The 24,914-nt window shown below is 42.9% G+C and overlaps 2 protein-coding genes across 2 annotated transcripts in view; both read right to left on the bottom strand.

Annotated features, from left to right (window-relative positions):
• The window catches only part of ppox (protoporphyrinogen oxidase), a 33,679-nt gene extending 28,670 nt beyond the window's left edge, over positions 1-5,009 (bottom strand). The window contains exon 1 of the mRNA XM_003446203.5: positions 4,858-5,009. The gene's annotated coding sequence lies outside the window, so the exon portion shown is untranslated. The remainder of the gene's footprint in view (positions 1-4,857) is intronic.
• A 9,369-nt stretch (positions 5,010-14,378) lies between these two features.
• Positions 14,379-24,914, bottom strand: part of dyrk1b (dual-specificity tyrosine-(Y)-phosphorylation regulated kinase 1B) — a 29,263-nt gene continuing 18,727 nt past the window's right edge. The window contains 11 exon segments of the mRNA XM_003446204.5: positions 14,379-16,019; positions 16,022-16,223; positions 17,129-17,232; positions 17,890-18,072; positions 18,896-19,016; positions 20,503-20,643; positions 20,969-21,115; positions 21,803-21,939; positions 22,702-22,851; positions 23,539-23,686; positions 24,130-24,318. Of these exon segments, the coding sequence (XP_003446252.3) occupies positions 15,709-16,019; positions 16,022-16,223; positions 17,129-17,232; positions 17,890-18,072; positions 18,896-19,016; positions 20,503-20,643; positions 20,969-21,115; positions 21,803-21,939; positions 22,702-22,851; positions 23,539-23,686; positions 24,130-24,318 (1,833 nt within the window). The 3' untranslated portion in view covers positions 14,379-15,708.

Here is a 24,914-nt window from a genome sequence, read left to right as displayed (position 1 = left end):
AATCGTTTTCAAACCCACCGCCGTCTTTCGCTACTCAGGTTAACCATGATATATAAGTCACTTAGATAACATAAAAATGTTATTGTTTGGCTTTTTTCAGTATTTTATTTGTTCCTGAGTAAATCGGTTTGGCTGAGATTAAAGTTATAGTTTTTACACAGCTGAATAAACGTCAAGCAGACAGCTGATTATCAGAAGTGTGAGATGCTCGAGAATATACTCCGGTGTCCTGTTATATTTTAGATAGCAAGGAGCAGACAGCTGAGTTTATTAAACTTCACCGAAACAATCTGCAAATTTTATTAAAATTTAATAAACTATCATCTTGTCTTTATTTTTAGTTAGCACAATAAGCTGGACGTTTTACGTCCAATGGATGCAGGATCTGATTAGTCGACTAATCGCAAAAATAATCGGTGACTAGTCGACTATCAAATAATCGTTTGTGGCAGCCCTAGTTGATAGCCGCGTAAAACCAGAGTTACGATGAACAATATACGCGGTGGTTTTTCCTGAATAAAATCGACGTTTTCTTTTGGTTGATTTTTGTTTTTGTGATTTAGCTTCTGTGAAGCACTTTGTGATTTTATCTTGAAAGGTGCTATATAAATAAAATTTTACTTACTGCGGGAAGAAACACTAAAAGCTGCGTTTTCTAAGGACAGTTGGTGTGTGGTCTTGTACAGTCGGTGTGTGGTATAGTCGATTGTTCTGTTTTGCGTGTCAGAACAATGAGGCGACTGCTGAATGTCACCGGTGCTGCTTAAATAGCCACCAAAGGCAGATTGAACTCTGTTGCCAGGTGGAGTCATACACCTGCTCTCAGGCCTGCAGGTGCCAGGCTGTGATGTGCTCCTTTATCTTATAGTGGACAGAAACTATTTTTTGGACAGGCACAAATAATTTGTGTGACATCTTATTTAATGCAGAACGCCTGACTGTTCTGTAAATAGTTTTACTTTCTAATACCAAACACCGGAGGTGTTGGCTAATTTAGGTAAATAGTTGTATGTAACTTTGTTGTTTGCAAAACTCTGCATAGGTCAGTGGTTCCCAAACTTTTTTTGCCAGGCCCCCCTTTTTTACAAGGAAAATGTTCGTGCCCCCCCACCACCTAACCCCCGCACAAACACACCCTCCAAACACACACACCCATATTTTGTTTACAAACTCCATTGCGGTTTATTTCACACCTCAAACATTTAGTAAACAATTAAGCAAATACAAGTAAACGGCAATAAATTACAGGTAGTAATAAAATATACTACTAACTCTTTTACGCTGCGTCCACACCTACACGGGTATTTTTGAAAACTCAGCTGTTTCTATGCGTTTGGGCCTTTCGTCAACACGTAAACGGCGTTGCGATTCACCGAAAACGGAGATTATTTAAAACTCCTTTTTTGCGTTTACGTGTGGACGAGGATTACAGAGTTCGTCACGCGACGACAAAGGTATGTGCCTCTTTTCACGTCACGCTGTGCGCCACGTTATTGTTTACATGAGATGAATTGCAGAATGGCAGATAGTCAGATTAACAGTAACAGTATTTTGTCTCTATCTGCAGGTTTTACACACTTACATATACACACGCAGTTACTGTCCCTGCATTTAGAAAGGCAGAGGCGTCACGGTGTAATTATTTTACGTGTAGTTGTTTTTTTCCTGTGTAATAATGTTCAACATTGCTGTCAATACATTTTTCAAAAAATGTCTCTCTGAGCAAAATGGGTTCAAAAACAAAAACAGCTGTGGGATACTGTTTGTCCGTGATTTGAACCGGGGGAACAAATTACGGCGGGATCAGCCTGATATTATTTGTATCCCGCTGCAACTTTACTGCATAAAGAGCTAACATGTCCAAAATGTCAGGAGTAGTTAGTTATTACAAGAAGTGTTTGTGAACTAAAAATCAACATTGTTGGATACTGTTTGTCCGTGATTTGGAGAGCCCAGCGCTGCTCCCGACGCAGGGAAACTAATTGGTAAATGGCCTGCATTTGTATAGCGCTTTTCTAGTCCATAGGACCCCAAAGCGCTTTACACTACATTCAGTCATTCACACACACATTCACACACTGGCGATAGCAAGCTACATTGTAGCCACAGCTGCCCTGGGGCGCACTGACAGAGGCGAGGCTGCCGGACACTGGCACCACCGGGCCCTCTGACCACCACCAGTAGGCAAACATGGGGTTAGTATCTTGCCCAAGGATATTTGGCATGCAGCCAGGATGCAGCCTGGGATCGAACCACCGACCTTCTGATTAGTGGCTGACCTGCTCTGCCACCTGAGCTACAGCCACCCCAATTTTGCAGGGGAGACCTACCTCGGCACTTGTGCAGGTGAAGCCAAAGGGAAGATATGCTTCACCATATTTTCTAGTCTTTAGCTTGGAAGGAAGTTGGTTTGGAGACATTTTTGGCGATGCTTCATCTCCTGCTTTGCGTTTATGTGGGAGCCCCGTCAAAAACCTGTCCACAGTGTCCAAGCGCTCTTCTTTTTTTTTTTTTTTTTCCCCTTTTCATACCGCGCCCCCTGCAATGGCTCTGCGCCCCCCCTCTGGGGCGGGCCCCACACTTTGGGAACCTCTGGCATAGGTTTTTAAAATTTACAGTTTATATTTGAATTTCAAGTTATGAAAATGATTCTTTAAGCATGTTTGTGGTTTTTACAGTAAAAAAACCCCCCAAAAAAACCTTTTTTCTACTCTGATTTTATGTTTTTTGTCTGTATTTAGATCAACTGTGTTAATACAGTATGACCAAATGTAAAAATAGCTAAATTCAGACAGGTTGTGCTGAAAAGAATGATACCAAACAAGACAAGGTAATCAGTATTTAAAAGTTTGAATATAGAGGTAAAATCAGAAGTAGTCAAAAGTGGACAGATACCCTGGAATGCAGAGAGTTAAACTGCGGTGTTTGAGAACTGACAACAGTGAGTTACGTGACTGGTTCGTTTTTGATGAGAGCAGCCAGTCAATGTTTTGTTCCAGCTGTGGGCAGCACGCGCCTTCCAGCAGCAAGACTAATAGTTTTATTGTAGGCACAAAAAATGTGAAATTAGAGACCACCGAGGACCATGAATCGTCTAAATGGAACTGTGGCTCCAGAGAAAATTCCTTGAACGATGAGGGCACTGTGCAGCCTGAAAACAGCCCAGCATGGGTGTAGCTGGCTGTAGGAAGGGAGGGAGAGGAAGTAAAGACACTGTCAGAATCTGATGCAGAAGCCACAAAGTAAGGACAGGACTGTGAATGTCAGGGTTGTGTACCTGTTTGATGGTAGTAATAGTATTATTACACTGCACCACTGTTAAGGTGTTCATAATGCATTGTGTTACATCACTTTGTATAGGTACACATGTATGATACACTGCAAGAAAAAATGTACTGTACAGAAATGTAACAGAGTTAAGAATAAATGATACAATTTATAAGGTTTGTTTGAAAATGTTTAATATCCAGCCCTGGACCTGAGTGTAGCTGATAGCTGATAGCTGGTAAAGATATGGACGACAGTTGGTTTATCAGGCCTCTCACTCTGTCACCCTCCACACCCTGTCAGCAGTCTGTCCAACTGCCCGTCTTCACACAAAGAGCCCTGCAGCCTGACAGCAGGCTTTTTGTATAGTTGATACTTAAAAGAGCAGAAATAAAGGAAAGAATTCCAACGGAATGTTCTGTTCTTAGTGTCTCGCCTTTATCCTCAGTGGATTAGGAAGCACCGCCATCAAGTGAGCCATCATATGTGAGCCACGGTGAAGCCAGCCGCCTCTTATCTGACGCATAAATTTAAGCTTTAGGCCAGCGCCTCGTCTCCTTCATTGATGATCGCAAACATCAGACTCACACACACTTATGCACGTGCACACATTGCATTTGGAGAGTCTGATTGCATCATATTCAAAACTTCATATAAAATCATCCTTAATAGTTGACGTGAAACTTTCAACACATTTTTTCTCTCATCACTCTACATCTGTGCCGAGTTTCATCTCAAACTGCTTTCGTTCTACCAAGAAATTAAAGGACAAGTCTGCTCAAATTTAAAAACTTTAAAGGAATGTGATAACGTCATGTTAACATTTTATTAAAACTCATCTGTGAGATTTTTTTTAATGATGATTCAGCACAGACGTAGATGGAATTTGAGCATAACTGCCCTTTAATTTTGTTGAAATACTGCAGCTGATAGACATGAAACCAGGTGTAGAGTTATTGGACCACAGGCAGAATGTGTGGAAAGTTTCACATGAACTATCAGGCTGTCCCAATGCACTGTGTAAACGGACTGATTCTAATATAGCGCTTCACACAACTTGTGCATTCACCCATTCACACCAGCACGTTTGTCTATTGTTCCTAAGTAACTGCAGGTTAGCTAACTAACATCTACACACATCATAGTCCGATGGATGCATCGGAGAGCAACACGGGATTAGTATCTTACATGCAGACTAGGATCGAACCACCTGCTCTGCCAGTAGGTGACCTGTTCTACCACCTGAGCTACTGCCACCCACGCACAATGTGTGCGTGTTTTTATGCGTGCGCCAGTCTACAGACGCTGCCGCAAAGCCTGTGTAGAAGCGCAAGAAAGTTTATGCGGCGGATAAGAGGCGGCTGGCTCTACGCAGCTCTGAGTCACAAGAACTGTGGCACGCTGCTGACATTTCCAAACAACGAAACGATAGGTCACAGTGGAGAGTGTGAACGAGCGTCTTTACTTTGGCTGGAGGACAGCGTCCCACACCAATACCGAGAAACAAACACACGGGCTGTTACAGAGTCTGCGCAAACAGCGGACAGAGCCGCTTCACAGTCAGAGTCCTGCTGCCGAGCTCAGGCTTACCTGTAGATGAGGCACGGAAACGAGTCCGCGCTCCGCAGCTTCCATTCACGACCACAGTAAGGCTTCCGACTTCTTCTTTTTACATTTTTATTGGCGGTTGGCAAACACCTGAGTGGTGCATTACCGCCACCAACTGGTATGGAGTGTGGTCTGGAACAAAACAAAAAACCCTCAAATCCTTCCAAACAGTTTCCCCTCTTTTAAAAACTGAAATAAGTCCTGATGATTTTTACTTCCTGATTCCTTTTGCAATAAATCAATAAGATCTCGTTTGATTTTTATGTTACTCAGGTTTTGGGTCAATTGTCTCCTGTCGACCTGATTCTATAGTTTCCTCTTCTCCACAGTAGTCACACTCCCCTGTATTATGTTTCCCTATCATGAATAATGTAGTGTTCAAACCAGTAAGTCCAAATCTCATTCTTGATATGACCACCTCCTCTCTCCTACTCCGTCCTGTTGTTCTCATTCCTCCCACCCTCCTTTGAATTTTACACAGCCACCATCCCTTCCTTTCTTCCTCCCACTGTTTCTGACATCTTTTCCTCGTTTCTTGCCTGACAATACTGTTTATCTCTGCTTGGCCAAAGCTAACAGCCATGTCAACCACCCCATGTTTTGTGCCCTCCTTTGCAACGCTGTCATTTCATTCGCCCTTGCTCCATAAAAACACAACTGTAAGTCCCATCACGTATGAAAAGTGTTTGCTGACCCTCTGCTCTACCTTCTGAGTGACTATGCTGTAAACTGACCAATGATGAGCTTGAATCTGAACAAATGACTGCATGTAATGGCCTTATGTCTTCTACCAACTGAACAGCTAATAGTATTGTGAGCATTTCTACACTGTATACTGAAAGTCCATCAGTAATCCTTTTCCCGATTCAACCCTAAACTCCGGGACCACAACTGCTACACCAGTTTGACCAGTGTTCTTTGATGTGTCTGTATATATTGGAACATAATTATACTGGTCAATGTTAGCCTGTACTGTATGAGAGTTTAAAAAAATGCCTTATCCTTATTCTTCTTGTCCAATAATGTGAAATCTACTGTGGCATCAGGAAGTATCCATGGAGTTATAGCTGGTAACGGCACTCTTTGACTGATCCAGTTTAAATTCTGTTGCTCGCCTTCCCACAATCCATCCAAAGCTCTTTGTTTCCTGTCTTTCTTTCTCCCAGCAAGGTTTGATTACTTCTTGTGTTGGAATGCTTCCGACTTATGGACTCCTTCAGAATAAAAGCACATCCTGATAGAAAAGAGTTTCCGGTTTATGACTTTACTGCTGCCAGCTGGTTCAGGTGTGACTCTGGCTCACAAATAACAGCAGCACAGTTTAACAGTGCAGGTGAAAAGGTCAGTATTTGCTTTATTTATGTGCACCATTTATGCTTTAATGACAGCTCCATGAAGCTGTTTGTTCAAACATGATCACTCATGTTATAGCAGGTTTCAGGTTTCATCAGAAATGCTCAGTGGGCATGAGGTGAAGAGAAGTACTGACAGTTAGGACTCCTTGGTCTTTAAGGCTTTGAGTTTTAGGGTTAGAGCACAGTCAGTGTGCATGCTTCAGCTTTGTAGTGAGGTAGAATCACCCCCAAAATTCTGATTTGCCCCTACAGGACCACTAAAGTTTAAAAAAACAACAACAACAACCAGACAGTTTGTGCAATGAGTACACATTGCACACATTTAGTTCTTACAATTTAAGTCCTGACAGATTTGTTTCTTTGTCACAGCATCGTTTTCTTTATCATGTAGAAAAACAGTTTGTGCGTTGTCAGTCTTGTGTGCTGCTCAGCAACATTCAGTATTTATTATTTACTGTTACTTATTCTTATCTAGGTTGTTACTGTGGTTTCCCCACCGTGTTGTTCTCTTTTTGCTTGTTTTCTTTTTTTCCCAGCAGGTGATCCGGCGGATCTTTACTCTCTTTTCTCACTGTCCAGCTTCCCCTCTGTTTTTTTCCCCCTCTCCTTTTCTCGAACTTCTCTTGTCTATGTCTTTCCCTTTCCTAACCCCAGTCATGTCTGTTCTGTTTGTAATAAGTTAAAAGTTAAAAATAAATGAATACGTTATTTATTCGAGCGACTGTGGCTCAAGAGTTGGGAGTTCGTCTTGTAATCAGAAGGTTGCCGGTTCGAGCCCCGGCTCGGGCAGTCTCGGTCGTTGTGTCCTTGGGCAAGACACTTCACCCGTTGCCTACTGGTGGTGGTCAGAGGGCCCGGTGGCGCCAGTGTCCGGCAGCCTCGCCTCTGTCAGTGTGCCCCAGGGCAGCTGTGGCTACAATGTAGCTGCCATCACCAGTGGGTGGATGACTGAATGTGTAAAGCGCTTTGGGGTCCTTAGGGACTAAGTAAAGCGCTATACAAATACAGGCCATTTACCATTTACCAAAGATCAATCAAGTGGACCAGTGTGGCAAAGCTGTAATGATCCACTTGGGAAAATAAATCTGTTGGACATTTATTGGCCTTCAGTCAATAATTCTGATACTACAGTGCGAATGGGACAGGCAAAACAAAAACAACAAAATCAGAATTCTACCTTTCAAAAACTACTAGATATCTGAATGATCCTAAAAATGGAAAATAATAAAATCTTCCTATGGGGACATAATGAGATGCCAGTCTTTGAAAAATGTGACATTTTAAACAGCTTAATCAACAGGAGGCGGTCTCTGCAACCAACCAAACTGAATCTGTGGTCAGTTTTTCTTTTCTAAATGTTTATGAGATCCATAAATCTGTTGGCTCTAAATAAGTCTGCACCAGATCAGCTTGATCCTCTTCTTAAGTTGGCTGCAGATTTTATAGCAGAACCACCAACTTACATTTTTAATCTCAGCCTCTCAGACAGAAAGATCCCTGTAATATAGAAATCTGTCTTTGTTGAGAGGTGATCCTTCAGATGTTAATAACTACAGGTCCATATCTAAAGAGGGTGTTTTAGCAAAAGTTCTAGAAAAGCTTATTAGTGAACAACTGAAAGACTTTCTGGACCAAACTTCAGTTCTTTCCCAACATCAGACACAACACAGCACAATAACTGCTGCATTAAAGTAGTTAATGACATTATTGATACAATGGGCCACTGCTCTTTTTCTGGACTTGTCAAAGGCTTTTGATACAGTTGACCATGTTATTTTAGTAAATAGACTAAACAATATTGTTCTATCTGTAAATGCTGTAAGCTGGTTTTCATATTACTTATCAGCAAGAAAACAGTGTGTCCATGCTGCTGGATCTTCTTCCTCCTTTCTCCCAGTATCCAAAGGAGTTCCTCAGGGCTCCATATTAGGACCATTGGTCTTTTCTCTTTACATAAACAACCTTTGTGATAACTTATCAAATGCTGCATTCCATGCAGATGATAAATTATCTATTGTTCATCTCCTTCAGTTGCACAAACCCTGCAATTTCTGCCACCTGCCTTTGATGCCTGCCTTTAACTCAACTTAAGTTGGTGTTAAATGCAGAGAAATCCAAGTTCATGTTATCCTCAAATGGCAAAGAGTTAGCTACATCTCCCAAGATTAAAACCATTCAAGGAACTGAAATTGTAATGGTCTTACAAGTATCTAGGGATCATTATAGATCAGAATTTATCATTTTAAAATTCACATTCAAAGGCTTGTGTCTAAGTTAAAACTAAAACTAAGTTACTTTTTTAGAAATCGATCCTGTTTCTCCCTCCAAGTGAGAAAACACTTTATTCATGCAACTATTTATTTATTTTTTTTATACCTTTATTGGATTATGGTGACCTGCTTTTTATGAACACACCTGCCCACTACCTAAAGATGTTGGATACTGTCTACCATTGTGCTTTATCTTTTATTACTGGCTATAGAAATCTTGTACATCATTGTTTTTTGTATGCTGCTGCTAAATGTCCATGTCTGTATATTCACAGACCTTCCCATTGGTTTGTTTTTATCTATAAATCTTTCCTCGGGCTGTTTCCCTCTTATCTCTGTGTTTATATGTGCAACCAATACAGGCTTCATTCTCACAGTATGATACAATTGATTGTCCCAAAAGTCAGAACAGAATTAGGAAAAAGGGCTTTTAAATACGCTGCCCCTGTTTCCTGGAATAATCTGCAGAAGGAACTGAAATAGTCAGAAATGGTTACCTCAGGGGAGTTTAAGTCAGTCTTAAAGGAACAAGAGAATAACGGTTTTACTGTGTGATTGTTTTTAATGTTGCTCTTAATGATCTGTTATTAAGAGCAACATTAAAAACGTAAATTTTTCACGCTTGTATGGGATATTGTATTTGTTTTCATTGTTATGTAGTTATGTGGTACATGTATTTTTGACTTTTGCTGCCATGATGCCAGGTCTCTCTTAGAAATGAGATTTCCACCTAAATAAATAAAGGACTAATAAAAAATAATAATAAAATCTTCAGGACCAAACCCAAATATGCAGGGAAGTAACTCTCTTATCCACTTTAGAAAACCCAAACATGCAGGATTCAAGCCAGTGGATATAGGGTTACTCACAATGTTCCCTCTAATTTTTCATGTGTCTGAGTGAACACACAAACTCCCTGAGCGTCCCTTGGACCACTGTGAGCGACATCAGACGTGTGCACTGTGGTCACGCCAGCATCGAATCCATCCAAGTTACATGGTTTATTAAAATAATCAAATTACAGCATTTACATTTATGTTAGACTACTTTTAATTAACTGCTTTAGCCCACTTACAATGAAAATTTAAAAAATCCTGTTCATGACCTGTGTAGTATGTTAACACTACTGGAAGTAAAAATAACTTGAACTCCAATTTTGAAAACACAACTTTCTTTCTTTTTCTTTTTTTTCATAAAGCTCTGACTTGTATTATGAGTCTGTGGTCTGGGAGAGAGTCTGTAACTCTGTCTGCAAAATTCAGGATATAATGACCAATGTTGGGCAATTAATTATATAGTTACTTCTTCAAAAAAGTAACTCAGTTTGGCAAACAACAACGTTTTTTGCAGCTATTTATTTTTTTTAATGCAGCCAAGGCGTTTTTAAATAAACATTTCAAACTATTTACAGAACAATCAGCTGTTCTGCATCAAATCTGATGCCACACAAATTATTTGTGCCACTCCAAAAAATTAATTTCTGTCCACTATGAGATAAAGGAGAACAACAGCCTGATACCTGCAGGCCTGACAACAGGAGATGTATCACTCCTGTAACACCTGTAACACTCAGCAGCCGCCTCATTGTTCTGACACACACAACAAAACTATTGACTACACTACACACTAACTACACACTAACTACACACTAACTACACAAGATTTGCGCTAAACGTCTCAAAGCTCTCACATCTCAGAACACCGCCGTCACTCCTAAAACTTCCCCCCGTTTCTTAACAACTAGATGCCACGTTGCCATATCATTTTTTGATTGGTTGACACGGTACTTTTTTCGACCAATAGGAAAGGGTGGGGGTTTTTTGGTTTTGTTTTTGCTCACAGGCTTTCGAGCGCTTTCCTTATAAAACGCCGTTTTTACCGTTTCTTCCTGCAGTAAATATAAACAACGACAGTATTCAGGAAGAAAACCAAACATTGCAGATATTTTTATCATAACTCTGGTTTTACGTGGCCGATCAACACAATTTAAAAACTGGTATAAAGTCCACACTTTTTCCGTCAGTTGTTCCGTCTGTCCTGCTCACATCTCCAATGGTTGTACACGTTGTCATTAACGTGGCTTCACTGCACATCAGCCACGCCGCTTTGCTAGCTAAAACACCGGTGTTGGCACATAAGGACGCTGTCATAGCCTGTTAACGACGTTGATTGGCTGCGTATATACGAATGTGAATCGCATTATTGGCTGGACTACAGGATAAGGTGGCATCGTTCTAATCCCATACAGGAGCAGCCAGTCACTCACTGACTAACACTGCAAAACAGGATTGTTAAAGTTTTAATTTTAATTCAGGTTAGATTTTTTTTGTGCGCAACGCAGATTTTCTGTGCGCAGAGACCGTGCCAGCAGTGCGCAATTGCGCACGTGCGCAGCTTAGAGGGAACATTGGATACTCACCACAGCACATATTCACTGAAAGGAACTCCCAAGTACAGCAGAATTCCTTCCCTCTCCAGGAGACTGGATTCCAGAACCCAAACTCTGCTTTGAGGTGCACGTGGATATAAAGCCAATATCTCTCAATCTCAAATGGCAGTTCAGATACCTTCCAATCAGAAAGCTGACATTCTGTGTTCCCAAGAATGTTTCAGCAGTTGTTTATTGGCTCACCAAGTAGCTTTTGACTGCCCCTGATCCCTGCACCCACTCCTGTAGGACAGGGCGCCGGTAACTCCAATGTGCTGTGTGTTGACAGATGTGTTGGATTTCAGCATTCGTCACCTGCTGGACTCAATGATCATTTTTACCCTGTTTTTTGTGAACAAGCTTTTAAAACTTACACAAAAAGACAGAATGTTTATGGCAAAACTTGTAACCTCCATTGTAAACACACCACCCTGTTTTAAGGTTTAAAACTGTTGTTATTATTAACCATCATCTTAAAAGCATAGGTTGACATGTGATTCTTTTAAACCAATCATCTGACAGTTGTAGTATATAAAGGGTATAACCTCCATTTTGTTTGTTTGAATGTTAGCTACAAAGTGCTGGTATGAGTGTTTGTGTGAACGCAGCTTGAAGGAAGAAAGTGCTGAAAGCACCACACAAGTATGAGCCCATTTATATTCAGGGAACTACTGAAAGTAAATTTTGATTAAAAATAACTACCCAAAGAAGAGTACTTGTGCATTTCAAAATGGCTGTCAGTGGCAAGATTTAGTTCAAAGACTTTGTCTAAACAAATTTTTATTCTAACCAAAGTTTGATTTACTGTAAAACCAGATGGGTGATGTTTCCCAACAAAAACAGTTGAACCAGAGTGGTCATATACACCCCGAAGGCTGTTATTTATCACTGTACTCCTGTCAATGTGATGTCTTTAGAATAATTATGAACTTCTGAATAAAAATATAGTCACATTTTTTTAAGAATAGTGTAATTTTTTAAATAAATTAATATGCACGATATTATCAGCCTCCTGTTTGCCTCTTCCAACATTGGCAATCCAATCAAATATAATACAAACATTTTAACATGCTAAAGTTTAACTTCTCTTCCACTTAATGCCTTTTGGCCAGCTGTGTCTTTTAACTTCGATATCTCAAATTTCAACAGCACAAAGTACTGTCAGTCCATCCATCCATCTTTTTATGCTTATCCGGGGCCGGGTTGCAGGGGCAGCAGCCTAAGCAGAGAAGCTCAGACCCCCAGCCACCTCCTCCAGCTTGTCCGGGGATCACCAAGATGTTCCCAGGTCAGCTGAGAGATATAATCCCTCCAGCGTGTCCTGGGTCTGCCCCGGGGCCTCCTCCCGGTGGGACATGCCCGGAACACTCGTCCAGGAGGCGCCCAGGAGGCATCCTTGTCAGCTACCCAAACCACCTCCTTTGGCTCCTTTTGATGTGGAGGAGCAGCGGCTCTACTCTGAGCCTTTAGTGGATGGCCAAACTCCTCAACCTATCTCTAATCGAAGAGGGTCAGCCAGGAAGGAAGCTCACTTCTGCCGCTTGTATACACAATCTCATTCTTTTGTTTACTACCCAAAGCTCGTGACAGCAGGTGAGGGAGGAATGTAGATCCACAGGTAAATTTAGAGCTTCGCTTTTACATTCAGCTCTCTTGTCACCACGACAACAGCGTCCTGCCAGTTGATCTCTCGCTCCCTTCTCACATCACTCATGAACTAGACCCCGAGATACTTAAACTTCTCCACTTGGGGCAGGATGTCGTCCCTGATCCACAGTGGGCGCTCCACCCATGGCCTCAGATTTGGAAATGCTGATTCTCATTCCCACTGTTTCCCACTTGGCTGCAAACCGTTCTAGTGCAAGTGTAGAGGGGAACAGAATCGGTGGCAAAGGGCAGCCCTGGTAGAGTCCAACACCCACCAGAAACAAATCCGACTTATAGCCAGGCATGAGGACCAAGCTCTTTCAATGGTTGTATAAGAATCGAATGGCCTGTAGCAATGGGCCAGACACCTCATACTCCCGAAGCACCTCCTACAGGACAATCCAAGGGACCTGTAAGCGCAGACGACAATCAGGACCCATTCCCTGACCTGAAGGTGCAGGGAGCAAACCCTCTTGTCCACCGGGAGAAACCCCAATCTACAGGCAGCAAGCCAAGGGTATACTAAGATACCCACCCCAGCCCGTCACCTCTCACTAAGGGCAACTCCAGACTAAGAGTCCAGCCCCTCTCCAGGAAACTAGTTCCAGAGCCCAAGCCATGTGTTGAAGTGAGCCTGACTATATCCAGCTAGCACCTCTCAACCTCATGCACGAAGTCAAGCTCCTTCCCCACCAGAGAGGTGACATTCCATGTCCCAATCACTTGTCTCGTTAGCTGGGGATCAGGCCGCTCCTGGTCAGGGTCACCACTCCTGCCCGCTGCCCAACACACATTGCACCCAACCCCTACGGCGCCTCTTCCCTGTGGTGGACCCATGTCCCTTTTTTGGGCTGTGCCGAGCCAGGCCCCATGGGCTAAGGCCTGGCTGGGTGAACTGTTCCCTCAATCTTCTACTCATAAGGGGAAAATTTTTAAATTGACAGTACTTTTGAAGAACTGTCAATTAAAGAAAAAAAAAAAACTTCCAGTAGATTCCTAAATATCAGACTTGGAAAAGCGTCTGCTTTGATGATGAACTTTTTCTGCAGAATGTTGGCTCTCTCTTACTCACAGCTGAAAATCTCCATTCAGGAAGGAGGCAAGTCTGTGAGATTTAAAGTCAGCAGCAGTCTTGAGGAAATCACTCAGCCCGGCAGCGTGATCTACAGAATCTTTGTTCCCAAGTTCTAACGTATGAATGAGTCGGGTTAGGGTTGAGCTTTTTACTCAGAAGTGTGGCTGCTTCTGCCCATCAGGCCATCACAGCAGATCCGTTACTTGCAGAGCAGACATACTGTACATCCAATTTCTCTGGCAATGACCTTCATAAGTGCAGGATGCTGCAGACATCAGAGCCAGTGCATAGCTACAATTTAACAAGGTCAAAGAACAACACACAACTCACCTTTGTAAGGACAGTGACCAGGCAATGGTTGACATACTGTAGGAAGTCTCCTGATGCCCAGTTCCTTTCTCCTGTTTAGTTTGTGGTAGTATTAGCACTGAGCTAACAACTACAAGTGTACCATAGCTCATTTTCACATGTTTCTGGTCTACTTCATCATTTGTCCTTTAATTAAGACAAAACCCTTATTGTAGCCTGAATGTTTTATGTGTAATAGTTCTTATGATGACTTTTTCCATGTTTCATTAATTCAGTGGATATCCACACCTCTTTATAAAGTGCGGCGGCTGTACGAGGAGTAATGCAAGGATGGAAAATGAAAAGTGCAGCATTCAACCTGACAGGGCGTGATGATCAGATCAGGAGGAAGAAAAGCAGAAAGCTGGTGTTTGTTTGACTTTGGTGTGCAAAAGTATACTCTTTATTCTTATTATATATCCAACTTTATTTTGCCCCAACCCTTACCCTCCACCCAGCCCCACAACCAGTGGCATTCCCATGTCACCAGTTACTGTCACTGTTACAATAGCCAATCAGAGCTCACCTGCAGAAAGAAGGCAACCAAACAAAGAAGAGCAGAAAAAAGGGTTACTTTCAGTTTGTTTTTTTCTTGTTAAATAGTAATAAATACATTGAGATGCAGTGGTTCTTACTTTATCCTTTTCTCTTAAGCAGAAGGGTTAAAAAGTTTTTTTTAAATTTCTGTTTCTATTTCTTTTTATTTTTTTATTGATCTGTGTTGGATCTTTAGCAGCAATCCGGACCAGTTGTCATGGTGATTAGCAGCACAGAGAGGAGGAGCTGTCTGGAGGAGAAACACAACAGGAGAAGGAGAGGAAGAGGAAAGCAGGGAGAGCGTGAGGCGGAGAAGGAGGAGGAGGAGATCCCTGTGAGTGTCAGCAAGGCATCAGTGTCCCGTGACCACCTTCTCCCTCCGTCTCCCTCTCGCTGTCCGTGCTGTTGCCACCAAGAGAACATCAGAGGAAGAACACGAACGCAAAGAAAAAACGAGAGAGAATCCGCCAGTCCTGAATCACAACCTTTCAAATCAGCTCTGTGTTCTTCGTGTAGCTGTACACACATATATATATATATATATGTATATATATATATGTACACATAATCCTGCCTGCATTTACACCTATACCTACCTACATCAACTGTGACCTGAATTCAACATGTCAGACTGATCAATAGACACCGTCCGTCCCAGATCAGCGTGAGAGCGAGGGGGGCCTGCTACAAATCTGATCTCACATCTTACAAACACACATGCACGCACGCACGTGTGCACACATGAACAGACTAATGTGAGCATGAGCCCTCCTTCAGCTTACAGCTACTGTATGGAATAAAATGGAAAACCAGAACTTCTCTCTCTTTCCCCTTCATCCTCCTCCTCCTCCTCTCCAGACTCAAACAACAACCACACAGAACACACAACTCCTCAAACCCGAGAAAAATCAAATGATATTAATCAACACTAAAATTAATAAAAACAAACTCGTCACAATCATTCCTTTCCAGTTACAGGCGCGACAAAGACAAACTAAAACAGGAAAAAGGAGTTTTCCCAGCATCCTCCTCCTTCTTCCTCCTCCTCTCATGCAGTACAAAGTCTCCTTCAGCACAAAGTTCACCTCTTTGTCTCTGAACTCTGGCTGTATGTGTGTAGTTGTAGTAGTTGTAGTTAAAATTGTATGGCTTTAGGGCATGGTTCAGGTTTTATCAAGAGTTGGCTGGCCCCTCGTCTGAGTCCGGCCTCCCTCTGCCTCCCCCAGTGGGGTTATTGTTGTTGGAGGCAGGGTAGTAGTCTTCAGGGGGCTGGGCTTGTGGCCCTGGGGCGGTGGGAGCCGTCCGAGTCCGGAAGGCAGACAGTCCGATTGGCAGAGCGAGGGGCAGAGATGCAGAGCCAAACTGAGAGGCCTCCATGGAAGACACCGCCCCCAGGTGGTGCAGCCCCAGGGATACACTCACATCCATGCTGTCACTCATCTGGGGCGAGGATCCCTGTGGGCCCCACCTCCGCCGATGCCTGTCTGTCCACCCTGCCTCAGGCCACGGCCACCATTCCCATGGTGGGAGTAAGTTGGGTGTGGGTGGTGGGGCGGGTCCAAGAAGTGGCGCTGGTGTTGTTGGGAGGCAGCTGGCTTATGGAGCAGCAACTGGGTGTATCCTGGATCCTGACCTCCACCTCCGCCATCACTGCCTGGCCACATTCTCATCTGCTGCTGTGAGGGAGCCTAGGTAGAAAAGAGGAGAGACATGGTCAGTGGTTGGGATTATAATGGGACCAGTGACAGCACCGTCTCTTTTCCACAAGCACCGACTCAACTCTGTTTTTGTGGGAGTACCCGGTACCAGATACTTTTTTCAAGCACCTACTCGGCCAGGGTTCCCATCGAGCCGCGTAGAGATGAAAGTGTGACGTGAAGAGACTAAATGCCGCTGATTGGCCAGGACACACAAACACCGTGTGCTCCGACGATGAGGCGCAGACGTTTTTGTGCCCGGTGGCTGACGACAGCATCCAGACAGAGCGAGCCAAAGTCGACTGTTTTACATACAAATGAGATCACAGGACTTTCAGGTCGCCTTGCTATAACACCCCCACCCACACTCAGGTGGTGCTTAACTGTAATGAAAACAACTGAAACCAAGAGTAGAGTTGAGTAGAGAAGTCAAATGGTGCTACTGGAAAAGAGGCTTATCGGATGAATATTATGGGAACACCAGTAAGAGATTGGGATGAAAACATCAAAAGGTTCAATAAGACCAGGTTCAGTTCCAGGTCACAGAAAACTCCTTTAGTAGAAACAGGCCGGAGGACGAGCGTTTAATCTATATCATGTATATCATGATGAATACTGACTTTCATGGATGGAAGTGAAGAGTTTGCTATGCTTATACTGTTGTCTTTCACAATTTTTAAAATCAATACGCAGATTTTGAAAATAAAACTACTCAAAAAAGATTATGGTCAGAAAAAACTAGTGTGGCCAAAATATTTCATCACTGCCAACAGGAATGAAGCTGATAAAGTAATCTGAGCCGGAATAAACATTCCTGCAGCAGAGAGTGTCTGATGCAATGACAAAGGTCCTCATATTGTCTCTGTTATTGTGTATGCAAACACTGACAGTGGTACCTGAGGGCTGGTCATCTCATAGTCTGAATGTGTAACAGCAGAGTTGTAGTAACGATTACTGTAGCGGTAGTTGCGGTTGTCATTGGAAGAACCACTGGAGCCACCTGGAAATAATTGACACCAACATTAAACTCACACTTGTGCAGAGCTTTACTTTATGGATTTATATTTTTAGCTAAAACAAGCCACGATGTATTCATTTTGTGTGAACTAAAAGAAAAAAAATCAAAATTTTAAAAAAGAAGAAGAGGAAGGGCGTGGCTTCAGTAGGGTGGTTAGAAGGTCCAGCGCCTCTGTCGGGTTTGTACCCCGCCACGAACGCTGGGCGTTTGCCACCCAGGCCTGGAATTCAGTTCTGACTCATAGCGTGTTTGCCCGACCCTGAAGAAGACTAAATGTGCATTTGTCTGCTTTTTCCTGTCACCAAGAATGAACTCACCTGTCTCGTCAGTTCATTATGAAAATCTGACTGAGAAATAAAGTAATGGGCTGACGGGGACAGTGAGGGTGACCATGCTGCAGTGTTTAAGTATATAGACCCTCCACAGAGTATCACTTGGTCACATCAAATCTGGATTATGAAGCACTAATTTGCAATAAGCATCTCACACACATGCCCAGCAAACAGCATCCTCATTGGTCAGGCAGAAGTTTAAGCACTGACTTCACCTCTCAGCTGTTTCACTACACTCCTGTCCCTGTCTACTTTATCTAAGACCTTCATTTCTAAGCCCTAACAGAAAGAGAAGAGTCTACATTACCAGAGCTAGAAACAGAGCTAGTAGTGGAGGCAGAATGAGAGTGGTCCATGGCAGGAGAGGTGGATGTAGATGAACTAGTATTGGTTCCTTCATCTGTTGTTTTCTTGAAGAAATTGTGCTGCAGGGCATAGAATGGCGTGATACGGCTTTTAGGGTCGTAGTCCAGCATGCGCAGGATCAGGTCTGGAAGAGGACAAACATTGACATAATGATGGTGATGATGACATTTTGGCACCCACAGAGAACTAAGGAGCCAGCTACAATTGTAGTGCCAACCCTCGTGGTGTTTTTTGTGTCCCTCACCCTCACTTGATATCTGCCAAGTGATCACGCTCCTCATGCTAACTCCACATAGATAGGAGGTTCATTTCCAGCGCTTTAATCCACGACCATTTCCTTTCAGTCAACACCCACAGCTTAAGGCCAAAGACAAGGGGAGTAACATAAACCAAACACTGACAGCTTTGCTTTCACACTTAACACTCTCAGCAATAAGAGAGAATGATAGCCAGGACCCACTCCTTGAGCCAAAGGTGTGGGGAAGCATCCCTTTCGTCCACTGGGGAAAACCCAACACACCAAACTGTGAGGACACAAGTATACCGACCCCTGTCTCTTACTGATGATCACCGCAGAGTGGAACAGAATCCAGCCCCATCTCCAGGACAGTGCTTCCAGCATGCAAGCTGTGCCCTGAGGTGAGCCCAGCTATAGCTTTCTGGTGTCTCTCAACCTCACTCAACAGCTCAGGCTCCTTTCACACCAGAAAGGAGACTTTTTTATATTTCCACAGCCATTTTGATCAACCAGGGATAAACTGCCGAGTTCTTCACCTTTGACGGCTGCATACTGGCCTACATGCTGCTACTTTATATGCCATGCTTAAGAATAAATATAGATTTCCTAAGTGTTCAGCAGAATTTCCATCTCCATGGAACTCGTTTACATGAATATTAATACTCTCCTGTGTCATCCTCAGTCCTGCAGTAATCATGCAAATCCCTACCTTTAAACTTCAGGTAGTCACAAGGGGCGTGTCCTGGTTCTCCTGCCCGCCGGCCCCCTGGACCCCCAGTCTCAACACCCAAAATCTCATGTAGACGCCGTGTGGCTGGGGGCTTATACTCCTGGAAAACACAAACACAGTTCCAATGACAACATGAAGTGAGGAACAGTTTCTGTCACACACTGAGACTCGTATTCTAATTTAAAAAAAACTTCATTCATTTAGCTCCATTTCACAAAATCTGTTGTCTTGGAGACACAGTACTCTAGACTTAGAACCTGAAATTGAACTCCAGGAAACAAAGGCCTTGATGGTCTATAAAATGTATGAATCCTTTTTCACAGAAAGCCTGTAAGGAGTCCTCACCTTTTTCAGTGCTTTTCACTTTGCACTGGGTTGGCTCTGTTTTTGTCTTAATTTTTAATGGCATAGATTCAACAAGGTGCTGGAAACATGCCTCAGCGATTCTGATCCATACTGGCATAACAGGCTGTGTATTCATGATGCAATTTTCCAATTACACCACATCTCAGAAGTGCTGTATTAGTTTGTGATCTAGTCCATGTGGAGGCCTTTTGGGTACCGTGAACAACGGTCACATTCAAGAACCCAGTTTGAGATGCTTTGAGCTTTGTGACAGGCAAATCATCAGAAATGGCTATAATGTGCTCATAAAGGGAGGGACATGCAGCAGCACCAATCTCAGGTACCATGTGGTGTTGTTATGGTGGTGAATCGATACAAAGGATACAAAGTGTACCAAGAAAATATTCTGCACCCATTAAACCACCACCAGCCTAAATTGTTGATACAAGGAAGGGTGATGTTATGTTTACACCCGACCATCCAAATGTCACAGAACAAACTGAGGTTCATCAGATAATGAAACATTTTCCATTTTCTTTTGTCAGTGTGGTTCTGCTGCTGTAGCTCATCTGCTTCATGATTCCAAGTGTTGTGCACTCAAAAACACTCTCCTGCCCCTGTTATACCATCGCCGTAACAGGTGTGAATGTGTTATTTATAGTTACTGTCGCCTTCCTCATTATCCTCTGATGTCTGGCATTAAGAAAGCATTTTCAGAACTGCTGCTCACTGCACATTTTCTCTTTCTCAGGTAAACCTGATGGTTAGACAAGAACATCCCCGTGGATCCTCGGGTAGAAACAAAACACACCAGAAGCCGTGGCGTCTTTAGAGTCACCTTTCTTCCCCAGTCTGATGCTCAGCTTGAACTTCAGCAGGTTATCTTGACCATAGCTCAGCAGGTAGAGCAGGTCATCTATGAATCAAACCACCAACTGGAAGGTTGGTGGTTTGATTCCTGGCTGCTCCGGTCTGTATGCCAAATAAATACTAAGATATAGATACTAGCCCACTGCAGTATGAATGTGTGTGTGACAGCAGATAGACAGAAAGGACTTGCATGTGAATGAGGCAAGTTGCATAAGTGCTTCGAGTGCTCAGGTAGAGCAGAAGGGATATCCTGTATTAGTCAACATTTGGAAAGGTAGACCTAATGAAGTAAACTGAAGGAGACGGAACTAAATACACAAGTTAAAGTTGACTTTTTCCACATGTGAAGTCAAAATAGAAGCAAACTTTACCTTCTTGACATCCTTGTTCTTCTTCACTGTCCACAGACCATCTGACAGCTTGTCAAAATACTTCCTGGCTTTAGGAGCTGCATCCAGCATGTGGCTGGGTGGAACTCCCAGAACCTCCACAATTTTATTCATCTGGTCAACCTACACACACACACACACACACACACACACACACACACACATTTTTAATGTGGACCAAAGTAAGAGCATACCACAAATATGCTGTTGCAAACACACGCAGTCTTTAAATTAAAGCTTCTCAGTACAGTCTCAAAGGAATTAAGAGTAGACTGGAAGAGACAGGCTCTACGTCATCATAACAATGATGTCTACAATGTGACATCTCTACGCTATCTTCATAACACATCTAAATGGATGTAGTATAAAACACTGGACACAGATGAAGGATATTACCGATTCAACCCCAACCCTACTCGACATGTGTTTACGCTGGTGTTGCTGTTACCTCATTGGAGCCACTGAAGAGAGGCTCCCCTGTGTGCATCTCCACTAGGATGCATCCCAGAGACCACATGTCGATAGCCAGGTCATACGGCATTCCCAACAGAACCTCGGGAGAGCGGTAAAACCTGCTCTGGATGTACTGATAGATCTAAGAAGGAAGTGGAGTTTAGCAATCTGAAGAAAAGGTCCTGACTTTACTACGTAGCTATTTAACTAAACATGCAATGCAATCACATTTGACCATACATTCATACCTTGCTTTATTCTATACACTTTAAGCACATTATCAAGAGTTGTGGTCATAACAGGCATGGATGTCACGGTAACTTGATTTTTTATTTTTTCAACATTTTTCCAATAATACAGAAAGCAGCTAACGGTTGTTCATGATTAACAAGAAGACAGTGTAGCGTAGCACTTCTTAAAGATTTAAATGAATCTATGTTTATTTTTGTCCCTGTATGTAAACCTTTGAGCCTTGTGTGGATCAAACTTGTGCACTCAGTTTTGTTTTCCAAGCCCATTAAAGATGCAGTATTGTACAATTATTCCACCAGCTGTGTCTCTTAGCCATTCCCACTAAAGCTAACCTAACCTGTCTTTGGGCAGTGGGAGGAAACCCACACAGGCAGAAGGAAAACATGGAAAAACTAGGAAACCTCTTATTATGAGCCAACAGTTCTGCCAACGTGCTAGCCATGCTACTTGGTATATTTTCCAAATCTGAACGTTGTGAGTAACGGGGAGTAATCCTAGTAGACGGTAGGTGAGCACCGTTTATAAAGGATCATAGTCTAAACTTTTAAACAGGCATATTTGGAATAAGTGTGCTCACTCTCTGTCCAAGCTGGCAGGAGGATCCAAAATCGACTATTTTGATGGCTGATCTCTTGGGGTTACACAGCAGTATGTTCTCTGGTTTCAGGTCGCAGTGGATGATTGACAGCTCCGGAGTGGCCAGGAATAATAGTGCTGTAGACAAAACAACAACATGTGTATGTCAACAATACTAACCGAATACACATATAGTCTAAATAAGTGCACATCATCAGCATTAAACCTGCATTTACTGCAGACATTTCTAGAATTATTACCACTGTTTACATATCAATTTGATCAGTAAATGTGTTCAGACAAGCCTTCACTACACATGAATAACTGAACTGTTTTAACATCTTTTTATTCCATGTATGACTAAACATGTAAACAGTAGCAGGGATTGCTGTACTCCCTGTGTCCACCCTTAAGAGCAGAGCTGAAGATGCAAAGAGTGAACGTTGGATGAGAGAGGCTGCAGGGTTACACAATTAACCCAACCCCACTAACTGCATGTGTTTGGACTGTGGGGGGGAAGCTGGAGCACCCGGAGAGAACCCACGCAAACATGCAAACTCCACACAGTAGAATCGAACCGAGGACGTTCTCCTTGTGAGGCTAGTCACCGCTCTGCCGTGCTGCCCCACCATACAACAATTACAACCATTTATTAAAATGTGTTATTGTTACTTTGTTGTGCCAGCTGTGTGCTCAGTTTTAAAATGCTCGCAGTGATCGGTTCAGCCGTTCACAGTCTTTGTTTTTTCGATCTCTGTTCATGCTTAACTAATACCACTACAGACTACGGCTATCACACACCCTTCCAGCACCTTTTGTGTATCACAAGTACAAACGCTCAGCCACAGTGTTGCAGCTGCATGTACCATCCCAGGTTTACTTGCATCTCTATGCACCCACCTGTACAGAGCTGCTGTGCAAATTTCCTGGTGAGGTTGAGGGAAACTCCTCTGAAATTGGTGTTCCTCAGCAGATCGTACAGGTTGTAGCTCAACAACTCAAACACCAAACAGAGATGGTTCCTAAACATAAAGTGACGCTTCAGGTGGACTGCACAGAGACAGATTGACAGACAGACACACAAAGAGACAAATGGGAAACATGGGGAAAAGTTAATCGACTGAATCGTTTAAAAATACCACAGTTTTGAGTTTCAGACATTTCAGTTTCAGATGTCAAAGGTGGGGTGAAATATTAAATATGTTTTTTGATTATTTGTCATTCCCATCTATGTGAACATTAACGAGACAGATTCTCTTGAAGAAGCCCTTCACACACCCTTCGTTTAGTCTTATTGCATCGTTTTGTTCGATCGTATTTCAGTGCTAGGTGCTGGCAGTTTTGTGCAGAACAGGAAATTTGGAGTTCATTTTTTAATTTTTGAAGTTGTTATTTGTCATTTCAAATGCAGGTAGTAAGTGGAGACGTAAAGGTGCTTGTATAGACAGATCTTTGTATTTAAACAGCCTCAGTATAAACACAACACCATGATAGGAGAGCTCACACTCTAAACACCTCGTATGTTTCATTTCCTTTGAATTCAGTAAATCCAAACCATTCAATTCTGACTTTCAGCAGTCTGTTACATGCCAGTGTTAGCAATAGTGCGTGTGCACACTAACAGACACACACTAACAGATTTGTGCGAACAGAGAACAAATGTACTAAAGGTCCCCCTGTGTGTAATGAACCAAGAGAAGCTGTGTTGTACAGCAGTGTACAGACTGTGTATCTTACCTATGTAATATTTCATCTCAGTGTCATGCTTGTTCATGAGCTCCAGCAGGCGTAGTTCTATCTGTGCCTGGTTCAAAAATGCCTTTTTGTTCTTAATGATCTTAATGGCAACCCACTCCTGCTCATGGTGGTCGTAGGCCTTTACCACCTGTGGACACATGAACACACGTTACATCACATGCAGTGAATGACTCAGCTGAAGGACAGCCAAACACTTCCTGTCTGATTTTGTCCTGTCATGTACACAATACATCTACTAATTACAATTACTAAGTGCAGCTCGCTGTAAAAGCACATTGGTTTGTTTGCTGTAATCAGTGACCTTCAGATGTGTTGCTGGGCTGTTGCTGGGTTAGCCATATCGAGACTTTAGCTCTGTACATGACAGCAGACTGTTACTAATCCTTCACACAGAAACGAGTTTACTTTCAACTTTTCACAGAGACACGACCAAATTTCAATAACTGCAGAAGCCACCCGAGACGTCAAATAGCTCAACAATTTTCTCAGTTTAGACATTTTCGACAACTTTGAGTCTATCTATGCCGCAGTAATAATAAAGGTGGAGAATGTTTCTTGTGGAGACCTCACCTGTCCGAAAGAGCCTTTCCCAATCAGTGAGTCTATCTCGTAGCGGTCCAGCCACTTTTCTCCATTTTTCACAATGTAGTCATAATTGTCATCGTCATAGCCATCGTTATAGATTTTTCTCTCCTTCTTCGTGCTGCTGTCCTCAGGAGGGACCTGCTGGGCCCGCCGCTTCTTCTTAGTATAGTACACCTGTGGACACAAACACAGCTCAGGCTCTGCTTCACAGTACGTCTGAAAGCAACAAACCCCAAATCACCTGTGCACCAGCAACCACTGCGCTGTTATTGCTCTGGTCTTCTTGGCGTGTAACAGTAGAACAAACTGACTACATCAGGGGATGCAAAAAATGACGTTCACATCAATGACCTGTGGCGCACAACTATAACTAACGCTTTTACACAGATGAAAAATTATAGATCAGCACTGCTGAAGGTTTCCTTGCTTCACAGAATATTTTGTTTCCTTGCTATAAAAGCTTGTTCTGTTTCGAGGTCTGTGCTCTTCTGGACAGAGATCTCACATGTCGTTTCTTGGAATCTGGTGTAGCCACTGGCCCAGTTTGGGGGTCAGTGGCCCAGTTACCACAGGGACCACTGTTGCCTTCACCTTCCACGTCTTCCTGCCATCCTCTCCCAGCTGTTGGCATTTCTCAACCTTCTTGTGATGCTGCTATCACTTGGTATAGCTACATCTATTACAACAGCTTTCTTCCTCCAGTTGGTTAGCCATCAAGATAGCAATCTCTTAACACAGTCAGTCTCCAGGAAATTTAAAGTGATGTCCTC

Source organism: Oreochromis niloticus, linkage group LG11, assembly GCF_001858045.2.
Source record: "Oreochromis niloticus isolate F11D_XX linkage group LG11, O_niloticus_UMD_NMBU, whole genome shotgun sequence".
NCBI classification, from domain to species: domain Eukaryota; kingdom Metazoa; phylum Chordata; class Actinopteri; order Cichliformes; family Cichlidae; genus Oreochromis; species Oreochromis niloticus.
This window is presented reverse-complemented; position numbering and strand designations above follow the sequence as displayed.